The sequence below is a fragment of the Pseudophryne corroboree genome, chromosome 6, assembly GCF_028390025.1.
Source record: "Pseudophryne corroboree isolate aPseCor3 chromosome 6, aPseCor3.hap2, whole genome shotgun sequence".
Classification (NCBI taxonomy): Eukaryota; Metazoa; Chordata; class Amphibia; order Anura; family Myobatrachidae; genus Pseudophryne; species Pseudophryne corroboree.
Genome location: NC_086449.1, coordinates 505,208,730 through 505,232,941, shown reverse-complemented (window position 1 = coordinate 505,232,941; position 24,212 = coordinate 505,208,730). Strand labels below are relative to the sequence as shown.

Genomic DNA, 24,212 nt, shown 5'->3' with positions numbered 1-24,212 from the left:
GGTTACAGTGCTTGCGCTATGGACTAGAAAAACATTTTGCGTGCTGAATGTGCATTAAAACACTAGCTATAATCTAAGTTTGAAAATTGCTATATGTTATTCTGTGTCATTGTTGATCAGTGGATGTGATTACAAACAGGGTTGGACTGTCCTATCGGCAAATAGGTCATGCCTCAGTGGGGTTGTAGTTATGATCGACAGTCACTTTGCCATCATTGACCAACCAAACCTACAGTAAGTGGGGGTGTAGTCATAGTATCACCCCCTGAATGGGCCAATGCTGAGCTTGGAAAACTATTTAGTAAAGCAGGAGTTTGTAGAGACTGCAGTGTCCTGAAGCTACAGCAAGCAGCATGTTCAACTCATAAATAGCAGTAACTAGCCAGAGTTACCCCATAGGCTGCGAGCGCAGCAGCCCTCCTCCCTGTCCTGGGAACCATTGTTTTCCTGTCTCTAATAATAATAATAATAATATTTAACTCAATTAATGTTATGTACTGTATGCCATCCTTGTCTTTTTTTTTTACTTTATACTGATCAAATGTGGGTCTATATACACCTTTTAATAATACAAGTATCCACCTCTTAGTTTTTATTTAATATTATTAATTTATTAACTGTTGTGTCAGCACGCTCCATACTACTATCAAATTTATTCCTAGGGAGCTCTAAACAGGGTTTTCATGTTTAGAGCTGTTTATTCTTGCTGTTATTCTAATGTTTATAAACTATAAACTAAAAAACATGGTTCTTTTCCTTTCAAGTATCTGTGAATGCACTGAAGCAGAAACTGAAATGATCCTGCAGCTAAAGGGTGAACTTCGAGAAAAGGAGCTAAAACTAACAGACATTCGCCTTGAGGCGCTCAGCTCTGCACATCACCTTGACCAAATCAGAGAAGCAATGAACCGCATGCAGGTCAGTAATGCTCCCTTGTCTTTAGTTTTAAATGTTTGATATACATACAGACGCAATGAATCATCCATTCCAATGTTACTATTACAAGGTAGAGTGCAGCTTATTGAAATGAATGGTGCACCCTTGATAATGGATACATGACAAACTTCTATTTTGTGACAGATTACTGAGAAGTTTAGCTGAAATTAGCTTTGAATATCTTACTTAAAATAATATGTACCATAGTGCAATAAAGTCTGCTCCATCTGTGTGGGATAAGTAAAAGCAGGCTGATCCTCTTAAATACGCTTTATACTGTACTTCCCAAGTAAAAGTACTCTAAAAAATTCTCAGTTACAAAGTCCAGACAGGCACAGTTTGCAGACAACAATAATATGACAGATGAAAGTAATTTATGCAAATCAGATTGTGTTTGAAAAAGAATCCTTACGTTTGATTGACGTGACATCTGTCATTGCAGATCTCCTTGAGCATGTTTTGCTTTACAGTTGAGCTCATGCTGGCTCCTTAGTATGATGAAATAACTGCATTAATAATGTTGCTTTCTATATTGTAATATAATATATTGTAACATGCATTTGCTGCTATTCATTTTAAAATGTTGCTGCTTCAACATGACGACATATGTTGCAGAATGAAATTGAAATCCTGAAAGCTGAGAATGACAGGCTGAAGGCTGAAACCACTACCCCGGGAAAAATGGCACAACCTTCCTCTGAATCATCCAGTTGCACCTCATCATCCTCTTCCCGTCAGTCACTAGGTCTTTCATTAAATAATCTAAATATAGCAGAAACTATAGCAACAGGTAAGCTAAAAGGAAATTTTCCAATAGTTAATTTTGATATTAGAGAAAGCTTGTATAACTCATATAGGGACTGACCCTTATGGGTCAATTCAATTAACCGCAATAATCTGGCGAGCGCGAATTATCGTGGCAGCGGCTGCACTTTACAGCGGGCCAAACATGCCCAAAAGGGCTCGAAGCATTTCTGTGCAAGGGTTCAAGATTGGGTGCTGTTGCCAGCATTGAAACGCCACGGCAATGGCTCATCACACCCTTTGCAAGCAATTGGATTCACTCCTTATTTGGAAGCAAAGCAAAAAATATAAAGTAACGAGCCCATACATCAGGGGAGTATCAGGGCAATTCCCCATTTCATAATGCCTGGGTCGAGAAAATCAAACATGTTGGAAATACAAATGATCGGGTTTGGCATGTCAGGGATTATTAACATGCAGTTTTTCGTAGATTCCCCGTCGGATCACTGAACGATGTCCGCAGATCAAATCAGTGTCATCAGAAAGGGGAATCGGCCCTTAGATATATGGGCCTCATAACTTTGCACCTTGGCAAAACCATGCTGTGCTGAAGGCAAATTTAACTTATGCAGAGATTTAAGAGGGCTGTGTCCAAATTGAAATCTAAATTGCTGTGTTAAAATAAAGCTGCCCAGTATTTGTGGGCTGCATGGAAAAGCAGTCACTATTTACCCTGCATGAAATATAAATGTACTTGCTCCTCTTGCAGTGCAGCATGGTTTGTCCAGGTGCACAGTTATGTGATCTTTTTTGCTTTGCACTCATATCAGAATCAGGCCCATAATTTCCTGAAATACACAGCACTGTTATATATTGATTCCTACATGATCTTAAAATGTGCATGATGCTGTTTATTTATCTGGTTTTGATATATAACTTCTAAGTACCGAGTCATATTCTAGTCTGTTCTGCTTTCTGACCGTTACAACCATTGCCATATGAAGTCATTTTTTAATGTTCTATTTGTCTTGCATAGTAAACCTGTAGGATAATACAGCATATTCTGTTCCCACAGATATCTTACTAGATGATGTAAAAGATGGAACATACCACAAAGATAGCCGCAGTGTTAAAATCATTGTCTCTATTAATAGAGGATATGGACGGACCAAGGTATTGCATTCAATAGCATAGAACATTATTTAATAGGATATAGATTATGTACATTTCATTGCCATTAATTATCCTGACCCATGTTACACTAGCTACATGCATACCAATGTGATATACATGGTGCAAATAGACAGAGCTGCTTTATGACAGTAATGAGCAAACAGTATAATAACCAGGTTCAGTATGTTTTGTCAACATGGCCCTAATGTTGACATGTAGTACGTTGCATGTTTCACATGTTGATATGTCGACATTCAGCATTTCAACAATGATGAAATATGGACATGCACAGTATGTCGGCAAAGCAGAGGGACCCTGAGGTGCAGTGATCACTTCCCTCCATTAAGCTCCAGCGTTGCATTGGTGTTTTCCGAATCTGATTGTGTCAGGGGACCCAGCGGTTCTGCCAGTGAGTGCACTAACCTCTAACTCTCTGCACGCAACCTAACCCTAACCCGGCCTTCCCCCACACCATTTCATTTGTTAACACTGTGAGCATGTTGACATTCCGGAGATGTGACGCGGTGACTGCATACCCAATAACCTGCTATTTAAGCAAAACACCAGTGGTAACTGGCAACAGTATGTCCAAACCACAGTGTATAATGTTTTATCATGAGAATAGTACAAAGCAGAATAATGTTTCACTAGCTTTCCACATATGCTGTTATAAATTAACATTTTAGAATTTGGGTTCTAGAGTTAGAATTCTGCTAATGGTAGTTTTAGATCTTGAGCTAGAGTAGATCTATGATTATAACTTACCTATGTATACCACTTTGGGCTTTTGTAAAAGTTTGGTTAACTCACTCACGTAACATCAAATGCAACTCTAGGCCTGTAAAAGCTTATGGGCACATGTACTAAAAAAAAGCTTTTTAAAGCCATGAATTGTCTGCGGTTTGGCCGGCAGAATTTAAAAAATCATATTATAACTATTTTAAAATATTATTATTATTATTATTATTATATTGACTGGCATATTATTATTGCCATTTCATGTAGCATATTATTGACATCTGAAATTCTGCCAATGAAACCACTGACAATAGGTGGCTTTAAAAATGTACGTATTAGTCTTAAAACTAATCTTTTGTCAAGAATGAGATTAGATTTTTTTGTTGTACATTTGACCCATACTGTATGTGTGTGTGTGCATGTGATTGTGTATTTCTGTAAAGTGATTTTGTATTTATTTAAATGCCTATATATATATATATATATTTATTTATTTTTTTTACACTTTTTTGTAGGATGCAAAATGTCATCAATATTTAATAGGATCTATTGGTGTCAGTGGGAAGACTAAATGGGATGTTCTAGATGCAGTCATTAGACGTCTCTTTAAGGTATATATTTATTTATTATGCATGGCAGATTTATACATGTGACCAAAAGAGGACTTTATTTCATACACAATTATATATAGTTTATGATCTGATAACACATTAATAGACAATGTATCTAAAGACCCATTGAACTGAATGATGTAATGGTACTAAACCCTTCACAACTTTAGTTACAATCCATAGTCTATCACTGTGGTTTATTCTGCATGACTATAATTCATCTATAACAAGCAAACTAACCAACATACAGTTGCATAAAATAATAGCTGTGACTCCAAATAAATGATGCAGCTCATAACGAAGGTACTGTAAATCTGTAGGGTCTACAGTTTATTGTAGCTAATAAACCTATTTGAAAATAACACCACAGGCACGCAGATTAAATGAAAGTTTGTAATACTCTCGAGTATCAAAATGCAAGGTGAATGAACAGAAGAGAAATCTAAATCAAATCAATATTTGGTGTGACCACCCTTTGGCTATTGCATACACATGCACACAGTTTTTGAAGGAACTTGGGTGGTCATTCCGAGTTGTTCGCTCGTTGACGATTTTCTCTATATTGGGATTAGTCGCTTACTGCGCATGCGCAAGTTTCGCAGAGCGCATGCGCTTAGTTATTTTACACAAAAGTTAGGTATTTTACTCACGACATAACGAGGATTTTTCATCATTCTGGTGATCGGAGTGTGATTGACAGGAAGTGGGTGTTTATGGGCGGAAACTGGCCGTTTTATGGGAGTGTGCGAAAAAACGCTGGCGTTTCTGGGAAAAACGCGGGAGTGTCTGAAGAAACGGGGGAGTGTCTGGGCGAACACTGGGTGTGTTTGTGACGTCAAACCAGGAACGAAACTGACTGAACTGATCGCAATGGCTTAGTAAGTCTGGAGCTACTCAGAAACTGCTAAGAATTTTCTATTCGCAAATCTGCTAATCTTTCGTTCGCAATTCTGCTATGCTAACATACACTCCCAGAGGGTGGCGGCTTAGCGTGTGCAATGCTGCTAAAAGCAGCTAGCGAGCGAACAACTCGGAATGAGGGCCTAGGCCAGGAGATAGTTCTAAAACAGCTTTGAGAACTAACCACAGATCTTCTGTGTATGTAGGCTTGCTCAAATCCTTCTGTCTCTTTATGTAATCCCAGTCAGACTAGATTATGTGGATATTAAGTGAGAACACGCCCATTTTAGATGGGCATGTTCTCACTTAAATTGGGTGTGGTCTTGCTAAAATTGGCGTGGCCTTGCAGGAAAAGACTTCCTTACATCTCAGTTTTTGACACCCCCAGACCTTGGCCACCACAGGAACGAAAAAATGCCACCATATTATGCCCCACACTGTAATGCACCTGCACCATAATAAACCATGCACAGTAATGCCCAGGACAACTTATTATGCCCCACAGTTATGCCCTGGCACTTAAATATTCCCTACAGTATTGGCATCTTTTTGCTCATTTTTAAGGGCTTTCACGCCGCGGGCCACCTCCCATTTTGTGCCCGCGGTCACTGCAGCATCTCCCTGTCTGCTCCCCATCATCTCCACGACGGCTCCCGCACCTCCGGGTATCGGAGTTCTCGTCTTTCCCTGACAGATGCTAGAGGTCCAATAGGATCTGCCACCTTCCCCTGGCCCCATTTACCTGTCAGCAGCAGCTGCTTTATTCTCCAGCCAGTACACGCTGCTTTGTGCTGGCTGCTGTGATGATGGAGGGTGGCCACTCCTCCTAAAAAGTACCTGAGCCTGTCACTCCCCCTGTGTATTTCTTCTCATAAGCTGCAGCAGTTTTCCCCAAATATATCTTCTGTAGTTTTGCCCAAAAACGAAATAAATATTTTTTAGTTCCACCAATCCACAACTATTTGATCTAAAAGTTTCTGGCTATAGGAAATGCAGATTATTTTTTCTGCAAACTTCAATGTACTGTAGTAGAACGATAGTCTGGTCTCCGCTAAACGGTCTTGAAGTGATGCCTGGGTCCTTACATATCTGACCATTTTATGAGAGGTTTGGTCAAATCTTTTTAAGCTTTGAGAACCTTCCTACAGTACAATACTGGATTTCGAGCTGGAAGTGTTCAACATTTAAAGGTGTACAAATACAGATGTGTCCTCCTACATTCTTGCTGCAGTCGCGCTAAACAGCACTTCAAGATTTTTTTTCTGCAAAATTTGTTGCAAAGTAATGCAACAGGACACATGGGCAGCTTCTCCTGATTATAATGATATGCGGCATACCTATATTCTGTGCGTAATTGCTGCTGTATCTTCATCCAAAATGCCACGTTTTCCAGGAAAACACTGTAGATTAGCATTTTGTATGCAAATACAGTTGCAGTCACACACAGAATATAGGCATGCTGCATATCATTATCAGCAGGATTTGCTTGTGCGTCCTATTGTATTACTTTGCGACTAAGATGCACTTTCTTGCAAAAAAACATGCCCAGTGTTACTGAGTCACATACCTCCCAACATGAACCACTCCAGGAAGGTCAAAATGCTGTGCTCCTGGACTTTTCTCTTAATTTTTGATTGCCATCACCTGTTTTGAACAGGTTAATGGATAAGAAAGGTGTTTAACCATAGGTTATTATTATTACATTTTATTTACAAAGCGCCACAAGAGTTTTGCAGCGCCGTACAAAGGACAGTACAGGGAGAAAAACGTAGCATTACAGTAAATAAATAACAAAAATAGAGTAAGGTAACAAAGAGCACCACAATTCTCAAAACATAATACAGCTAAGATGTAAGTAGTGAGGGAGTAATCATCGTATTACTTGGGGCTGGCAGCCATAGATTGAGATGAGCCTTTATCAGCAGGAGAAAAAGCGGGTAAAGATGGTTGCTGAGAAGGAGAGAGCTGTGAGTGAAATGTGTTGAGAAGAGGGCTTAGACAACAAGAGGAAAGAGGGCTCTGCTCTGAAGAGCTAACAATCTAGTGGGAAGGGGCAGCACACAGATGACACGAGGTGCAAGCAAGCGGGAGGTAGCCTGATGACAGTATGTACGCAAAGCAGAGATGTTCAAGGCATGAGGCAAGGGGATGGAGGAGCAGCCCCAGGTCTAGGTTATGCAACGGAAGGGTATGCTTTGAGGTGGGTTTTCAGTGCCCGTTGAAGCTTTGCAAGGTCGGGGAGAGTCTAATGGAGCGGCGGAGTGCGTTCCACTGAAGGGGTGCAGCACGGGCAAAATCTTGAACTCGAGCATGGGAAGCAGTGACCAGGGCAGAGGAGGGGCGACGGTCATTGGCTGACCGTACGGGATGGGAGGGGGTATGAAGGGAGAGGAGGTTGGAGAAGTAGGGAGCAGTAGAATTAGAGATGGCCTTGTATGTGAGGGTGACGAGTTTGAAGAGGATTCTGTAGGGGAATTCTGTAGGGGAATGGTAGCCAGTGTATGTTTTGTCGAAGGGGAGTGGCAGAAGTGGAGCGTTGGGAGAGGAAGATAAACCTAGCTGCGAAGTTGAGGACAGATTGGAGGGGAGCAAGATGGGAGCAAGTGAGGCCAGTGAGGAGAACATTGTAGTAGTCGAGTCGTGAGATGACCAGTGAGTGGATCATAAGTTTAGTTGCACTCTGGGAGAAAAATGGCCTGATGCGAGCAATGTTGCATAGCTGGAACCGACAGGATTGCACCAGAGCTTGGATGTGGGGTGCAAAGGAGAGGGAGGAGTCAAGAGTGACACCCAAGCAGTGGAGTTTGGGAACGGGGGAGATGATGGTTTTGTCAACAGTGATAGAGATATTGATAGGGGGTGTACCTCTGGCTGGGGGGGGGGGGGGGGGGAGATAATGAGTTCAGTTTTGTCCATGTTGAGTTTCAGAGAGTGCTCAGACACCCAGGAGGAGATGGTGGAGAGGCAGCTGGAAACCTGAGAGAGGACAGAGAGGGCAAATTAGGAGAGGAGAGGTAGAGTTGTGTGTCATCAGCATAGAGGTGGTATTGTAGGCCATAAGAGTTAATGAGCGCACCCAGGAAAGAGGTGTACAGGGAGAACAGAATGGAGCCTAGGACATCACAGGTGGCAGTCATACATTAAGAGGGTAGTCCAGGAGCAGAGCATCCTGTCCCTACTGGAGAAGGTCATGTTGGGAGGTATGGAGTCAAACAGCAGTGATGCGTTGTGTTACGTGACTTATAGCGCACAGAGCAAAGATGTAAGAGGACACATCTGTATGTCATATTATTGTTTGTAACGTGCAGAGATACTTTACACAGAGATCCATGAAACATGCAATGTCTAATGACCCCAATACATCAGTGGCTCCAATTCCCTGACCTGGTGGTATCTAATCTGCCGACTGGATCCGATCATCCGCCAGCGATGATCGGTGATCTGCTTGGGTATTGGGGGAATTTAAACATGTTAAAAATGCCCAATTTGCATCGGATTTGAATCAGGATTTTTAAACATGTTTAATATTTGCCCCAATCCATCTGCAATGTATGTGGGCATAAGGGTGTCTAAACCTGTGTCTAACTTCTGTATTTTGTAATCAGCAATTGTGGAAATGAGGTTTCCCATTTACCAAATTTAGCTGGTGTTACAATTTAAAAACTATTCAGCCAGTCTGTATGCAGCAGATGGAAGACGAGCACAGTATTGGTGACACTGCAGAGTATATGTCTATGACGTACTGCTAGTAGAGACAGCTATCCACTGAGTTTCCAGGCACATTAAAGTAAATTAGAGCCACTTAGCACAGTTCATCACTGCTCTTTTAAACCACTACACCCAATTGAAATGAATACTTAGATGTTCATTATCTTCATGGATTAATATCAGACTGTGCGAGTAAAATAAAATCATATAATTGCTGCCTACATTAGTCATAAATGTAAGAAGTGCTCAATTAAAAGAGTTCATGTGTTGATACATCTGTTCTCTGGCTGGTATAATTGTATTTTAGTTATAGAATGACTTCTGAATGGGATGTAATTGTTGAAATAATAATAATAATTAGTATTCGCTAAAATGCAGATATTGAATAAATTGAAAGACATGCCCATAGCAAGTAACACATGGAGAATGGGGATGACCATCCAACATTCAGCTTCAGCAACATGTCAGTAAACAAAATAACCATTTCCCAAAGTACGGTTATAATAATACTGAATACAGTTTGTGGCTAAAGTCTTATCTGCATTATCCCAAAAATCCCAACTGAGATTTATCATTACTTAGTATCAACGGCCTCAATTTATTTATGTTTTAACCCATCCCCCTTCCCCCAAGCAGGTTAATAGATACAATCAGTGCCGGATTATACCCTGTGGAGGCCCCTAGGCAGTCAAAATCTGAGCCCCCCTCCCTTCCCCTGCAAATTATCTCCTAATATGATTTTAATTTTACCAACCAACAGTCTACAATCTGGAAACTGTAATGTGAATCTGATGTCTATGGTTTATGTCCTTTAAATTGTTAATGGATACATTACATTAATACAGTGTATTCTCAATAGAGTCTTTTATGTGAAGATTTGTTTCTTTGAGTTGATTAATTTTTTCTACCTTTTGGAAACAATTTAAGAACAAAGGTAAAATCATGCCTTGTAAGTGATTGCCCCTTTATAAACATGTCCTCTGTAGGCTGGATGGCACTGTGTTTCCATGAATTTGAAATATCTTTACAGTACTCTGGAATCTTTCTATAATCCTACTTTTGACTGTTTGGAAAGTTTGTGCCTTCATTTTGAATTTAGGTTTCTTCTAGAAAGTCTCAATGTCACAGATAGAGAAGCGGATGAGTGACAACATGTACTTTCTCTAAATAAATGATTTCACTGTTTAATTTTAATAGTTTGTGAAAAGATTTTGAGATATGTTTTTATTTTACATAGTACGCAGTGTCAATAGATTCTCATCCAACCCACTGTACTTCACATTTTTTACTGTATTCCCAAAGTTCCATACAGTATATCATTCCTGAGTTTTTTACTCATTCATAGTAAATGCCTGCTTGCTGAGCTGCACATGATAACACAGGGTTTTTATCATGCAGCAAAACTGGACATGAATCTAAGCTACGCTAGCAGCTTTCAGTAGTCATAAACTTCCCAGCTGTCTTTGAATTAATCATTGAGAAACTTCTGGCAGCTACTGTAGAAGTGTATTTTCCAACAAACACTGGCAGCCCTAGTCTGGAGAAAAAAATAGGAGACCCCTGCCCCCTATATGCTGACGCAACTGATCACTACAAATGCTGCATTCTAATAACTGTATCCTGATTTGACCATGCATTCTTTTATACGCTATCAATTTATAGGCCACCATCTTTAGAAAATGCTTGTGATTGGCTGAGTGTCTATTGGTACTGCAGGCCACACTGCATGTTGTGTCCATCGTAAAGAGCAATCTCTTATTAGATTACAGATATACATATTTTCCTTGGGATACAAAAGGAATGAGAATTAACACTTGGATTAGAAACAAGTGTCTGGGGAGTGTTTTAGTCAAACAATCTATATATATTTGATCTCATTCATCTAGTGTTTATGTGCCATACGGCATGAGGGATTTAGTATGATATACCGGCTGTTGGGATCCTGGCAGTCAGGATACTGACGCTGGAATCCTGACAGCCGGATAACAGCGGTGAGCGCATTATGTCCCCTCACAGGCTTGCTGTGCTTGCCATGCTTTGGGCCCGGTGGTGAACTTCTAGGCTTATATTCCCCATTGGGTAGTGGCGTGGACCACCACCCAGGTGGGGATTCCAGACAGCGGTCAGAATTTCAACCACCGGTATTTCAGCGGCTATCAGAATTCCGGAATCGGTACCCTCTGCTAACTGATTCTTTCTGCTGACCTTGGTCGTCTGCCGATCAGACAAGCGTGTATGATGCTGAGACCAGAGCAGGTGACCAATCTCTGGTCCCAGCAGCTCTGCACACTGTCAGCATGACGGAGGTATGGGATCCGGAGGGATCTCTGCCACCGTCCACCATGATTGCAGATACGGAGAAAGGCGGGGTAATGTGGAGCTATTTCCGGTTTAAAAATGGCACCCTGGCACCAATTCTGGTCAGCCATGTCATCGCCCCAGCCCCTTGTGCCAGGTGTCAGAGAAACAGTATAGGAGGAGCAAGAAAGAGCTCCTGAAGACCAAAGATGCTGCAGGAGTCCTGATGGGCAGCAGCCCTGCAAAAGAGCTTAAAGGCCACCCTCCAGGTGAAGATGCAACTCCTGGGAAGGATGGCAGACATGAAAAAGAGCTTACAAGATGCCACCTCCCAGGCGAAGAAGAAAGAGGATGCCACTGCCACAAGCAATAGGGAGGCAGGCATGCATGCAAAAGAGCTTACCGGCCACTATTCCCCATGTGAATAAGGAAGAGGATGTCACCACAAGCCCTGGGGAGGCAACTGCCATGCAAATGAGCATACATGCCACCATCCTACCGGTGAAGATAGTGCCGCAAGTCCTGGGGAGGTGGCGGCCATGCAAAAGTGCTTTCAGGGAAGATGGAAGAGGATGCCACTGCTGGAACCCCTGGGGTGGCAGCGGGCATGAAAAAGAGCTTATAAGCCACAGCCCCCCAGGTGAAGAGAGCAGAAGAGGATGCCACTGGCACAGCAAGCCCTGGGGGAGGTGTTGGCCATGTAAAAGAGCTTTAAGGTCGCCGCCCTCCAGGTGACGATGCCAAGAAAAAGAGCTTACAGGCTCTCCCCCCAGGTGAAGATGGAATAAGATGCCGCCCCAAGCCCTGGGGAGGTGGCATCAATGCAAAAGAGCATACATGCCACTGCCCCCCTGGTGAAGATGGAAGAGGATGCCAACACCGGAAGTCCTAGGGTGGCCATGCAAAAGAGCTTAAAAGATACATCCCCCAGGTGAAGAGAGCAGAAGAGGACGCCACTGGTGTCACAAGCACTGGGGTAGGCAGAGCCGCAGAAGCCATGCAAAAGAGCATAAATGGCGCCGCTCCCCAGATGAAGGTGCTGCTCTATAATTTATTGTAACAAAAAGTGTTGTTTCTTTATTTTAATATCTTCTTTACAGGTGGGCTACAGGTGCCAGCGGGCCACAGAGGTTCCAGATCCGCAATTCCTGGCATTAAACTCCCCATTTTTTCATATTTTTTTTTAACTTTTTGCAGATTACAATATTGGGAAATAGAAAGGAAAGCTTTACATACAGTATACTGTGTTTTCATATGTGAAACATTTCAAAGTAAAGGTTGGACATTCAATGTTCCCTGCGGTATTAGTGAAAATAAAATGTGAATTTTTTTTTTATGACACAGTGTAATAAATATAGTGTTCATTTTAGCACCCTGCACCTTTCAAATCCTGTGCAGTTCCTCTTTCCTGCCTGGGGTGTCGCTCTCTGCTCTGGTGCTTCTCAGCACACTCTGATCTGTTACTCAGTGCTGTGATACAGATCTGTGTGTGCTGAGAAGCTCCAGAGCAGAGAGAGACACCCCAGGCAGGAAAGAGGAACTGCACAGGATTTGTAAAGTGCAGGGTGCTAGAATGATCAGTAAAATACATTTAATGTATACTTTGTCAAATTGTTCTCTTTTTTCCTACAGTATTTTATATTTTTAAGATTTCTATTATATTGCATTCAGTATTACTAAATATTAAACTCTGTTCTTCACTTCAAGTCATTTCAACAAACTTCATTAATTTTATGGGATTTTGTTTTTATATACAATTTAGACATAGGGTCTGATATCCACGTGTAAAGTAGCCGACATTATTATCAGTGCACAAGTGCACCAGCCCTATAACATGTGCCAGAGATTGAGCATATTCTTAACGGAATAGTCTGTACTTCCACCTGTAAGATTTCATAGATCATCAGAAATGACCTAATTCGTCATTGATGGCAGAATAGATTTTACAACTTGATTTACTGTATCAAATCAAAATCCGAATCAGTTTGGAACATCTATAAATATAGGGTTTGTATATGTGTCATTGATGGGCCAAAATGTATCCTGTTAAAAAAAGATACAGCAAGGTTACTGGCCCTTCATGACCCTAGTGTGTGTATATTTGTATGGTATTGAATTTGTATTGCAAGCTGATGACTTTCATTTGTATATTATATATATTAACTAGTGATTAAGATTCCTTATAATTTGCATTAATGTCAAAATTTGAAGTCACATTAATATCACTGGCTAAACAACCCTTCACATACATACATCTTTTTTATTTACTTCTCATCAGAGTAATTTGCATTATTAATAATTCTTAATTTTCTTTTTCTGTGTTTAGGAATATATATACCGGGTGGATCCAGCTTCTAATTTGAGCTTAACCTCAGATGCTATCACCAGCTACAATATTGGTGATCTAGTTAGATCAAATTATACAGAAGTGCCTGAAATGCTACCTTGTGGTTATCTGGTAGGAGACAATAATATCATCACTGTGAACCTTAAAGGTAAACTTAACATTTAAAAAGTTAAACTTTATATCTGTACCGTATGGATTGCTTTATTTATAGTGAACGTTTTAAATTCATGTAAAGCATATTTCACATGTAAATTCTGCAAATGATTTTAGAGAAAAAAAATCTATCTATCCATCTATCCATCTATCCATCTATCCATCCATCCATCCATCCATCCCATCCATCCCATCCATCCCATCCATCCCATCCATCCCATCCATCGCAATAAACGAATGTGCCAATGGATCAGAACAGTTGCTAGACAAGTTTCCTATCAGGAAGGAGTATCAAAATACCTCTTTACAAACTGAGAACTTTCAGTAAGCTGAATAACTATTAATCATTAACACTCCTGTGCAAATGTCTGGCTGTGGCAGATAGGGACGTGTCAGAATAGTGCAAACTCCAATATGGCTTCTCTGTGGATGATGCTTCATTCCTTTACCAAGATGGCCGTACTACTACTACTACTACTGCACATGCACGCCACCATTTTGTTATGGTGTATAAGTGAAATAGTGGAAGACTGACTCCAACTGAGACCAGTGACTCCATTACGTGTGCGATACAGCTGTTCCAGCACGTGAACCGCTACTCCATCCCAGAGACAGTCACCGGCAGGTGATCTGTTTGGATCCTGCTCTGCTAAATGCTCATTTTCTGTAAATTTAACAGTGAATACGGCTTACAAATTATTATTATTATTTAATCCAGTTGCATAGCAGTGGTCCTGTGTGTGAATCTGAACCACAGTTTTTTTGCTAAGGACCGGTATATTTAATGTATTACAGTGGCAAGTGGTCATACCCATGAGCAAAATATAAAATCCAGTATACAGAACTGTAATACAGACTTGCAATCAGTATAGTTGTGATGCTGAATACAGAATAAAGTTGGGTAAATACTGTATAGTGTCTCTTTGTGACTGTCCTGATGGTTAAGGGATGTACGAGTTGAGTGTATGAGAAAATAAAATTCAGAGGAAGCTGTGATGGCCATGTGAATGGGGATATGAAACCATATCATGATAGCTGGAAACATACTGTTTTCAAAGAGACAGCCTGACAAATGATCTTGGAAATGGAGAATAAACCTGAACAGAGTGAAACTCAAATGAAGAACAGTACAATGAATCAGTGAGGTACAAAGAGTAGAGCTTGTAAAGTGAGATGTCAAACCCACTGCCTTTTGTTCTCGGATCTAAAGGTATAGCTTAGCTGAATGTCTCCATAGGAAATGTTATTAAACCCTTCAGCTCAAAGAGCAGTCAACAAAGTATTGTGTAGTCTTATACAACACTAATGTAAAAGGCAAAGTTAAAACATTGTTAAATCTTACAGTACACACTGTTTAACTTTAATAAAACCTGTACAGTTATTAAAGTTTCTTTAGTAAATAAGTAAGCAATAATGCTTGTATATAGGGATATTCTTTCAGTTGTAGGAGTCTCCTTACACTAACCAACATACTTCACTGCACTAAACCCAGTACATTGTACCATGAAGTTACTTTAAAAAAATATACAGTAGTCCAGAAATGAGCAATGTCTAGTGAAGTACTGTCAGAATAAACTCAATACTATGTAGAATTGAGCAGCTACTATGTAAACACCTGGTGGTAAAGCAGTGTTTAGTGTAATGTGATGTTTTAAGGCTTCTTTGGACCTTAATGTAAGTCATCATTGTTACCTGCTGGGAACCAGTTGAGATATCTTATAAGGAAGCTCTGTGACCTGCAAGTGTCCTTAAGAGAGAGACCCTTTCCCTCATTAAGCTTCTTTGTGGATTTCATAACAAATTAACGAAACAACCGTATATACAGTATCTGCAGTAAAATTAAGAGAATTTACAAGATTCAGATAGCAGGGACTATAGGGAGCTGTTAGGAGAGCAACCCCAGAGACAGCTCCGAAGGAGATGATAACTCAAGATATACGGTACAACATCTAAAGAGAAATACACTAGAATAAGGTGTTATTTGGGTACCTTATGACGATCATATCATTTATACCTATCCTGAGATATAAGTGAAAACACTCAAAGACATATACATTACACTTATCAAAATTCATAAATTGTACATAAGATCTATCCCAGTGGTCCATCTTCCTTCCTGAGGGTCTTGCCTCTCTTTGCCTTGGGGTCAGTGACACCCTCTCTGGTGATGCTTCTGGTGCCCTTGCTCACCCACACACCTCCATTACCATCACCCTGGTCTACCAAGTAAATTGAATTTGTGTTTGAGATATATTTGTATTGTTACTGGAATATTTTTAATTTTATCATTTTAAATCAGCAATATTGTCCTTTGTGCAAGATTTAAATAGTTTTTGAGCCATGATATTCCAATGTTGAGTCAGTGATTATATTTGAAGTCAATAGGCTAAAGTCTATTGTATAATAATGTGCATTTTTTTTACCAAGTAAACATGACATTTTACAGAAATGGTTTGCAGACATTATGATGTTTCTTATTTTGTAGGTGTGGAAGAAAACAGCTTGGACAGTTTTGTTTTTGATACCCTTATTCCTAAACCAATTACTCAGCGCTACTTTAATTTATTGATGGAACATCACAGGATTATTTTATCCGGACCCAGCGGAACAGGAAAGACATATCTAGCTAACAAACTTGCTGAATACGTTGTAAATAAAAGTGGCAGAAAGAAAATTGAGGAGGCAATTGCAACCTTTAATGTGGATCACAAATCAAGCAAAGTGAGTAGGAAATAGAAATGTATTTATCACTTTCAAAAGGATAGGAGACTGGAAAAGCGTATGATTTATTTTATGTAGTCTGAATTGCTAAAACCGTATATCATTCAAAACACAAATTTCAAAGGTAAATCTATTCCATACAAACAAGAAATAGACAAATATATTAAAAAGTTAATATAGAAGTTGAGTGCAGACAACCTATACAGCAGTGATTCCAGAAATGGTTGTGAGTGCAGCAAAAGTTTCAGGGAAAGGAAACCTTATCACTAAACAATAGGGTACAGTGTTATTTACATTTCAGAGTTACAAAAACAATATGTAGAAAAGTCTTTTGAAAAGATAAGTTTAGAAAAACATTATAAAATACAAGGGATATATTTGTAAATAATAGGAATTTAATACCTACCTGTAATTCCTTTTCTCGTAGTCTGTAGTGGACATCGGGGATCTGTACTTTAGTAACATGGGGTATAGATTGCGTCCACTGGAGCCTGGCACTTTAAAACCTTTAGTGTGTGTATGTTTGGCTCCTCCCTTCTATGCCCCTCCTACCAGACTCAGTCTAGGAAACTGTGCCCGAGGAGACGGACATACCACGAGAGAAGAAAACCGGTACAACAGCGGTGAGGCACAAAGCCAACACACAACCATAACCGAAAGGAGGGTGCTAACCACCGCCATGGTGTTGTCCGATTGAACCTGGATCGCCTGATCCTTCAGGAGATGGGAAGCATGCAGAAGAGCATTGTACACTGCCATGAGTTCCAGGATGTTTATCGGCAGGGCCGATTCCTGAACTGACCATATGCCCTGGAACTGTGTCCCTTGGGTCACAGCCCCCCAATCCCGGAGGCTGGCATCCGCTGTGAGTAGACTCCACGACTGGATATTGAAATTCCTGCCGTGTGAGGAATTTGTAGCGACCATAATAGAGAAATCCAGTCTCTTGGAGATAAGGTCTTATCCTGATGCATGTGAAGGTGAGACCATGACCATTTGTCCAGCAGATCCAGCTGAAATGGCCGGGCATGAAATCTGCCATATTGGATTGCCTCGTAAGCAGCAACCATCTTGCCCAGCAAGCGTATGCAAAGATGTATGGACACCTTGCAAGGATGGAGCACTGAGCGGACCATAGCCTGGATAGCCAAGGCCTTGTCCATCAGAAGGAACACCTTTTGGGACACTGTATCCAGTATCATTCCCAGGAACTGAAGATGTTGGGTCGGTTCCAGGTGAGATTTCTGGAAGTTTAGGATCCACCCATGAACCGTAAGCAGGCGAGTTGTCAGATCGATGCTGTGCAAGAGACACTCCCTGGACATAGCCTATATCAGGAGATCATCCAAGTAGGGGACTATGTTGACACCTCTCCTGCGCAGTTGCAGCATCATCTCCGCCATGACTTTGGTGAAAACCCTCGGAGCTGTGGATGGGCCAAAAGGCAAGGCCTGAAACTGGAAATGGTCATCCAAGATGGCGAACCTGAGGCAAGCCTGATGAGGGGGCCACATGGGAATGTGTAGGTAAGCATCCTTGACATCTAGGGATACTAGGAATTCCCCCTCCTCCAGATCGGACCCCACTGCCCGCAGGGATTCCATCTTGAATTTGAATACCCGCAGATAAGGGTTTAGAGACTTCAGGTTTAAGATGGTTCGCACCGTACCGTCTGGTTTTGGAACGACAAAAAGACTGGAGTAAAAACCCCTGTTGCATAACGGAGAAGGTACCGGAACCACCTAACCTGTCCGCAAAAGTTTTTGAATGGCCTCTTGCAAGGTAACTTTTGCTGCAGGCAAAACTGGTAAGCCCGATTTAAAAAATCTGTGATGAGGAAGTGCTTGAAATTCCAGCCGGTAACCCTGGGAAATGCGGTCCCTCACCCAAGGATCCCAGCAGGACTTCACCCACACATTGGCGAAGTGTTGAAGGCGAGCACCCACCTGAAAGTCGCCTTGCCGCTGGGGCCAACCATCACACAGTAGGCTTAGCGGCAGGGGATCCGGTGGTCGGGTCTAGGGAAGCAGCTGTTTTAGGTTTATGGGACTTAACACGAGATCCTCTCGGAGTGGTGGAGACTCCCTGGCCCTTGCCTCTGAACCTTCCCACACGAAAGGACTGCAAGGAGGGTCCTGTGTAAGAACGTTGAGCAGGTGGCGCAGCCGACGGCAGATAGGTAGACTTACCCGCTGTTGCCTGGGAGATCCATGTATTTAACTCGTCCCAAAACAAGGCATCACCTGTAAAGGGAAGATTTTCTACACCCTTTTTGGAATCAGCATCCGCTGACCAATGACGTAACCACAGAGCTCTGCATGCCGAAACAGCCATAGCAGTAGTGCGGCCATTTATCATACACAATTCTTTAATATCCTCTCTCAAAAAATTTGCAGCATCCTGGATATGTTGCAGCAGAGTAATGACCTTCTCCCGAGGCAGAGAATCTAAACCATCAATAATATTATCGGACCACTTGACAACCGCCCTGGAAATCCACCCACAAACTATTGTGGGGCGCTGTGCTACGCCTGCTGCCGTATATATTGCTTTGAGAGTGGTCTCTATTTTATGGTAAGCTGGCTTTTTTAGGAATATAGCCCTCGCCACCGGCAGAACCAATTTTTTAGACAGTCTGGACACAGACGTAATAACTGATGGGGAGTTTTCCCATACTTTCCTGTCCTCAGCTGGGAGGGGAAAGGTAGCTTAAAGTCTCTGAGGAAGTTCAAATTTCTTATCAGGGTTTAACCATGCCTCCCTGGCCAGGGTGTTTAATTCTTTAGACACAGGCAAAGTGACTGAGGTCTTTGGTCTAAAGTTAAAGAACAACTCTTCATCTGGTTCTCCCTCCTGATCCGGTATGTGAAGAACCTCTCACAGAAAAATGACGGCCTCCACCCCAGGGGACAGAGAGCTGTCCTCATCCATATCATCATCATCCACATCAGGCTGGTCAGAACCAGACTGGAGCACCTGTGGCAGTGAGCATTTATGTGAAACCAACAGAGGGGGCTGAGAAGCCTTTCTGGTATCAGCTGATTTTGCCATACGATCAATAGACAGTTTTAACACCTGCCTCTCCTTTATAGCTGCAGCTAATTCTGAATTTACATTCTGAATCTTGAATTTAAACTATCTAGCCAGTCAGATGCCTGTGAGCTGTGTCCCTGAAGAGATAAGGAGCACTGTGCACACATGAGGGACCCCGCTGAAGATGTGGTAGAGTTACGAGCAGCACACATAACCATGTCAACAGACATCTTTACACAACTGTAATACAGCGCAGCTCACTGGAAAACACCTCCACATAGACCCTAGAGAGCGCCTGGAGTGACACTGAGGAACAGAGACCAGCACACAGAAACACAACAGCACAGTGTGTGAAATTATGCGTACAACCTAATAGAAGTGCAGTGGCGCTACCGCTGGTGTGCTCCCCCCCTGCTTTGACCCCCTGGTACCAGTACAGAGTCTGTAACAGCGTGGGTCCCTGGAGGAGCAGCGCGCATGCAGCCTTGATGATCCGCAGCAGCAGGAAATGGTGCCTTCCCACCTCTGGTCCCGCTCCGGGAAGCCCCGTCCCTTGCAATGGCGCTCAGTCCCTGCAGTTTTATACTGGCCAGATTAACACACACAAATAGATATCAGGTGCTCAATTGCCCGCCAATGGAAACAGAGGGAGCCCCCCCCTATTAAACAGGTCATCAACAAACTAGTATGGTACCTCGCAAGCATGGAAAAAATCACAGCATACCTTCATAACAGATCCTTTCAGTTTCTCCTGAGTTGGGAACTATGGTTTGACTCTCAGGCTCCCGCAGGTGGATTACGATCCCCCGAGGGCCCGACGGCTCTCCTACTATGATTTCAGTAATCTCCTCACCCGACAAGTAGATATAGGTTTACCTTTAATTTGTCCTCTTCGTGTCCCTCAAGTAGCACCTTCCCTTTTGGTACTAACGCCCTGCACTAGTTTAGCGGAACACGGGGGCGCACTGGCGGTGCCTCCACCCCTGTCTCTCCCCCCCCCCCACACACTCTATTCCCTCCCCGTATTTGCCCGTCTCCCCTTCTTTCTCTTCATGCTCTCTCTCTCTTTAGTATTATCCTTTATGTTGCTATAGTTATGAATCTAATCCCCGGTTACCACCCGTCTGAATAGCCCCCATTCACCCCGTGACATAAATCATCGCTGTTTATCGTTCTAACAAATGTATGGTTAATGGCTCTTATTTTGATTATCTCTCCACATGTTGGGAACCGCTTGTTCTTTGTATTAAGGTTAAATTTCTGCCTTTGATAGTATATAAGTAGCAGCTCACCCCACGTGTGGTGGGGAGCTGTTGTGACATTTATAACCTGAAAATTAAAATAAACTATTTAAATAATAAGATTTTACTCACCGGTAAATCTATTTCTCGTAGTCCGTAGTGGATGCTGGGAACTCCGTAAGGACCATGGGGAATAGCGGCTCTGCAGGAGACTGGGCACAACTAAAGAAAGCTTTAGGTCACCTGGTGTGCACTGGCTCCTCCCACTATGACCCTCCTCCAAGCCTCCGTTAGGACACTGTGCCCGGACGAGCTGACATAATAAGGAAGGATTTTGAATCTCGGGTAAGACTCATACCAGCCACACCAATCACACCGTATAACTCGTGATACTATACCCAGTTAACAATATGAATATAACTGAGCCTCTCAACAGATGGCTCAACAATAACCCTTTAGTTAGGCAATAACTATATACAAGTATTGCAGACAATCCGCACTTGGGATGGGCGCCCAGCATCCACTACGGACTACGAGAAATAGATTTACCGGTGAGTAAAATCTTATTTTCTCTGACGTCCTAGTGGATGCTGGGAACTCCGTAAGGACCATGGGGATTATACCAAAGCTCCCAAACGGGCGGGAGAGTGCGGATGACTCTGCAGCACCGAATGAGAGAACTCCAGGTCCTCCTCAGCCAGGGTATCAATTTTGTAGAATTTAGCAAACGTGTTTGCCCCTGACCAAGTTGCAGCTCGGCAAAGTTGGAAAGCCGAGACCCCTCGGGCAGCTGCCCAAGATGAGCCCACCTTCCTTGTGGAATGGGCTTTTACAGATTTTGGCTGCGGTAGTCCAGCCGCAGAATGCGCCAGCTGAATTGTGCTACAAATCCAGCGAGCAATAGTCTGCTTAGAAGCAGGAGCACCCAGTTTGCTGGGTGCATACAGGATAAACAGCGAGTCAGTTCTCCTGACTCTAGCCGTCCTGGAAACATAATTTTTCAAGGCCCTGACTACGTCCAGTAACTTGGAATCCTCCAAGTCCCTAGTAGCCGCAGGCACTACAATAGGTTGGTTCAAGTGAAAAACTGATACCACCTTAGGGAGAAACTGGGGACGAGTCCTCAATTCTGCCCTATCCATATGGAAAATCAGATAAGGACTTTTATATGACAAAGCCGCCAATTTTGAGACACGCCTGGCCGAAGCCAAGGCCAATAACATGACCACTTTCCGCGTGAGATATTTTAGATCCACGGTTTTTAGTGGCTCACACCAATGTGATTTTAAGAAACTCAACACCACGTTGAGAACCCAAGGTGCCACTGGAGGCACAACCGGGGGCTGAATATGCAGCACTCCTTTTACAATGTCTGTGTCACAACTGAGGGCCTGAGCTGACGGGAGGCAGCCTCAGTTGTAGGGGCTGAGATGTACCGGAACCTGGGAGGTTGTATCAGACCCCTGGACATGTAAGTAACATGAATAATAACTGCCCGAAGGCGTGACCACGACAACTTGGATAAAAGTCAATGATGTTTATTATGACAACTCCGCAACACAGCAGCAGTAAAAGAAAACGTAAAAGTCAGCAAAGAATAAATACAGTTCCTGGGTACTACAGGATGGCAGGAGCCACAGGGCACTGGTAGTGTGAGATAGTTCTTATGATCTTCTAGATGGAAAGTCCTTACCAGGCCCGACTGTAGCAATGGAGATAACCCAGGATTGTGCCAGCTGGTGTTCCAGGAAAAGCTGGGTTGCTGAAGATAAAACAGCTGCTGTGAATACTGGCTGGAACCAGACTGTTGTTAGCACGGAGTGGATACTGGCTGGAACCAGTTAAATAATAAATGAACTTGGGAGCGATGAAATATGAACTGAAATGTAGAACTTCAGAGCGGAGAAATAATAATACCGGTGGAGAGTGGTAAAGTGTAGAAAGGACACCGGCCCTTTAAGGGAAGCTGTACTCTGCTGGAAGCTGAGCTGGAAGCAGGTAATGTTGTAGCTGGAAACGGATGAATCCACAATGGATTGGAGAGTCAGGCTACACCGCAGGTGGAATGCTGGTGCGGGTCTCTATGGTGGAAGTCTTGAGACAGGAGCTGGAACCTGGAAGACAATCACAGGAGAGAGACAAACAGGAACTAGGTTTGATAACCAAAGCACTGACGCCTTCCTTGCTCAGGCACAGTGTATTTATACCTGCAGCAAGGAAGGGATTGGCTAGGCAATTATGCAGATTAACAATACTGACAACAGATTGGAGGAAATGATCAGCTGACAGAATCCAAGATGGCTGCGCCCATGCAGACACTTGGAGGGAAGTTTGGTTTGTAATCCATGTGGTAATGAAAACAGTAATGGCGGCGCCGGCCACTGGAGACAGGAGACGCCAGGCTGACAAGTGCACATCCAACCACGCGGACACAGCGGAGGCCGCGGCTGACGTAATCGCCACTCTGACACTCTGCATGCAGAAGCTCAGGGACGGCGGCGGAGGCCGCGGGAGACGCCATGCCAGATGTAATAAGGCGTTACTGTGACAGCGTCTCAGAGAGACAGGAGAGGATGCAGGAATGTGAACATCAGGATAACAGATGGAATCCGGTCCTGGAGCGCTGAGCCAGCCTTAGGAGGCATCTGATGGGTAAGAAATGGCGTCCAGATACCCGGATCGTGACAGCACCCCCCCCTTTAGGAGTGGCCCCAGGACACTTCTTTGGCTTTTGAGGAAACTTGGAATGGAATCTCCGGACCAAGGCAGGAGCATGGGCATCAGAAGCATTGGTCCATGAACGTTCCTCAGGACCATAACCTTTCCAGTCAATAAGATATTGTAGTTGACCGTAACGGTGACGTGAGTCCAGGATCTTGGCCACTTCATACTCAACGCCTCGTTGAGTTTGGACTTTCGGAGCTGGAGGAAGTGAGGAATGAAACCGATTCAAGATCAGCGGTTTCAACAGGGAAACATGGAATGTCCTGGGTATTTTTAAGAAGGGAGGCAACTGGAGTCTGTAAGCAACAGGATTGATGACTTGTTCAATCTTGAAAGGACCGATATAGCGAGGTGCAAACTTCATACTGGGAACTCTTAACCTCAAATTCTTCGTGGATAACCATACCCGATCACCCACCTTGAGAGCAGGAACTGCTCGACGCTTCTTATCCGCAAACTTCTTGTACCTGAACGATGCCTTGAGCAGAGCTGATCGTACGCTCTTCCAGATATTGGCAAACTGATGCAAGGTGATATCCACTGCGGGAACAGAAGTTGCTGGAAGCGGTTGGAACTCAGGGACTTTAGGGTGGAATCCAAAGTTAGTGAAGAATGGTGTTGAAGCAGATGAAGAATGATACTGGTTGTTATGACAGAACTCGGCCCAGGGAAGTAATTGAACCCAGTCATCTTGAGAGGAGGACACATAGATGCGGAGGAAGGCCTCCAAGTCCTGATTCACCCTCTCGGTTTGACCATTGGTCTGAGGATGGTAAGCCGTGGAAAACTTTAGCTTGACTTGGAGGACTTGACATAAACTTCGCCAGAATTTGGCTGTGAATTGAACTCCTCGATCTGAGATAATTTCTTCAGGAAGACCGTGGA

The 24,212-nt window shown here is 42.9% G+C and overlaps 1 protein-coding gene across 11 annotated transcripts in view; it reads left to right on the top strand.

The window, feature by feature from the left end:
• The window catches only part of NAV3 (neuron navigator 3), a 1,127,960-nt gene that overhangs the window by 1,047,030 nt on the left and 56,718 nt on the right, over nt 1-24,212 (top strand). For all 11 annotated transcript variants that reach the window (XM_063927407.1, XM_063927402.1, XM_063927399.1 and 8 more), the window contains 6 exons: nt 765-918; nt 1,552-1,726; nt 2,756-2,853; nt 4,107-4,202; nt 13,435-13,603; nt 16,094-16,329. In XM_063927407.1, the coding sequence (XP_063783477.1) occupies nt 765-918; nt 1,552-1,726; nt 2,756-2,853; nt 4,107-4,202; nt 13,435-13,603; nt 16,094-16,329 (928 nt within the window). The remainder of the gene's footprint in view (nt 1-764; nt 919-1,551; nt 1,727-2,755; nt 2,854-4,106; nt 4,203-13,434; nt 13,604-16,093; nt 16,330-24,212) is intronic.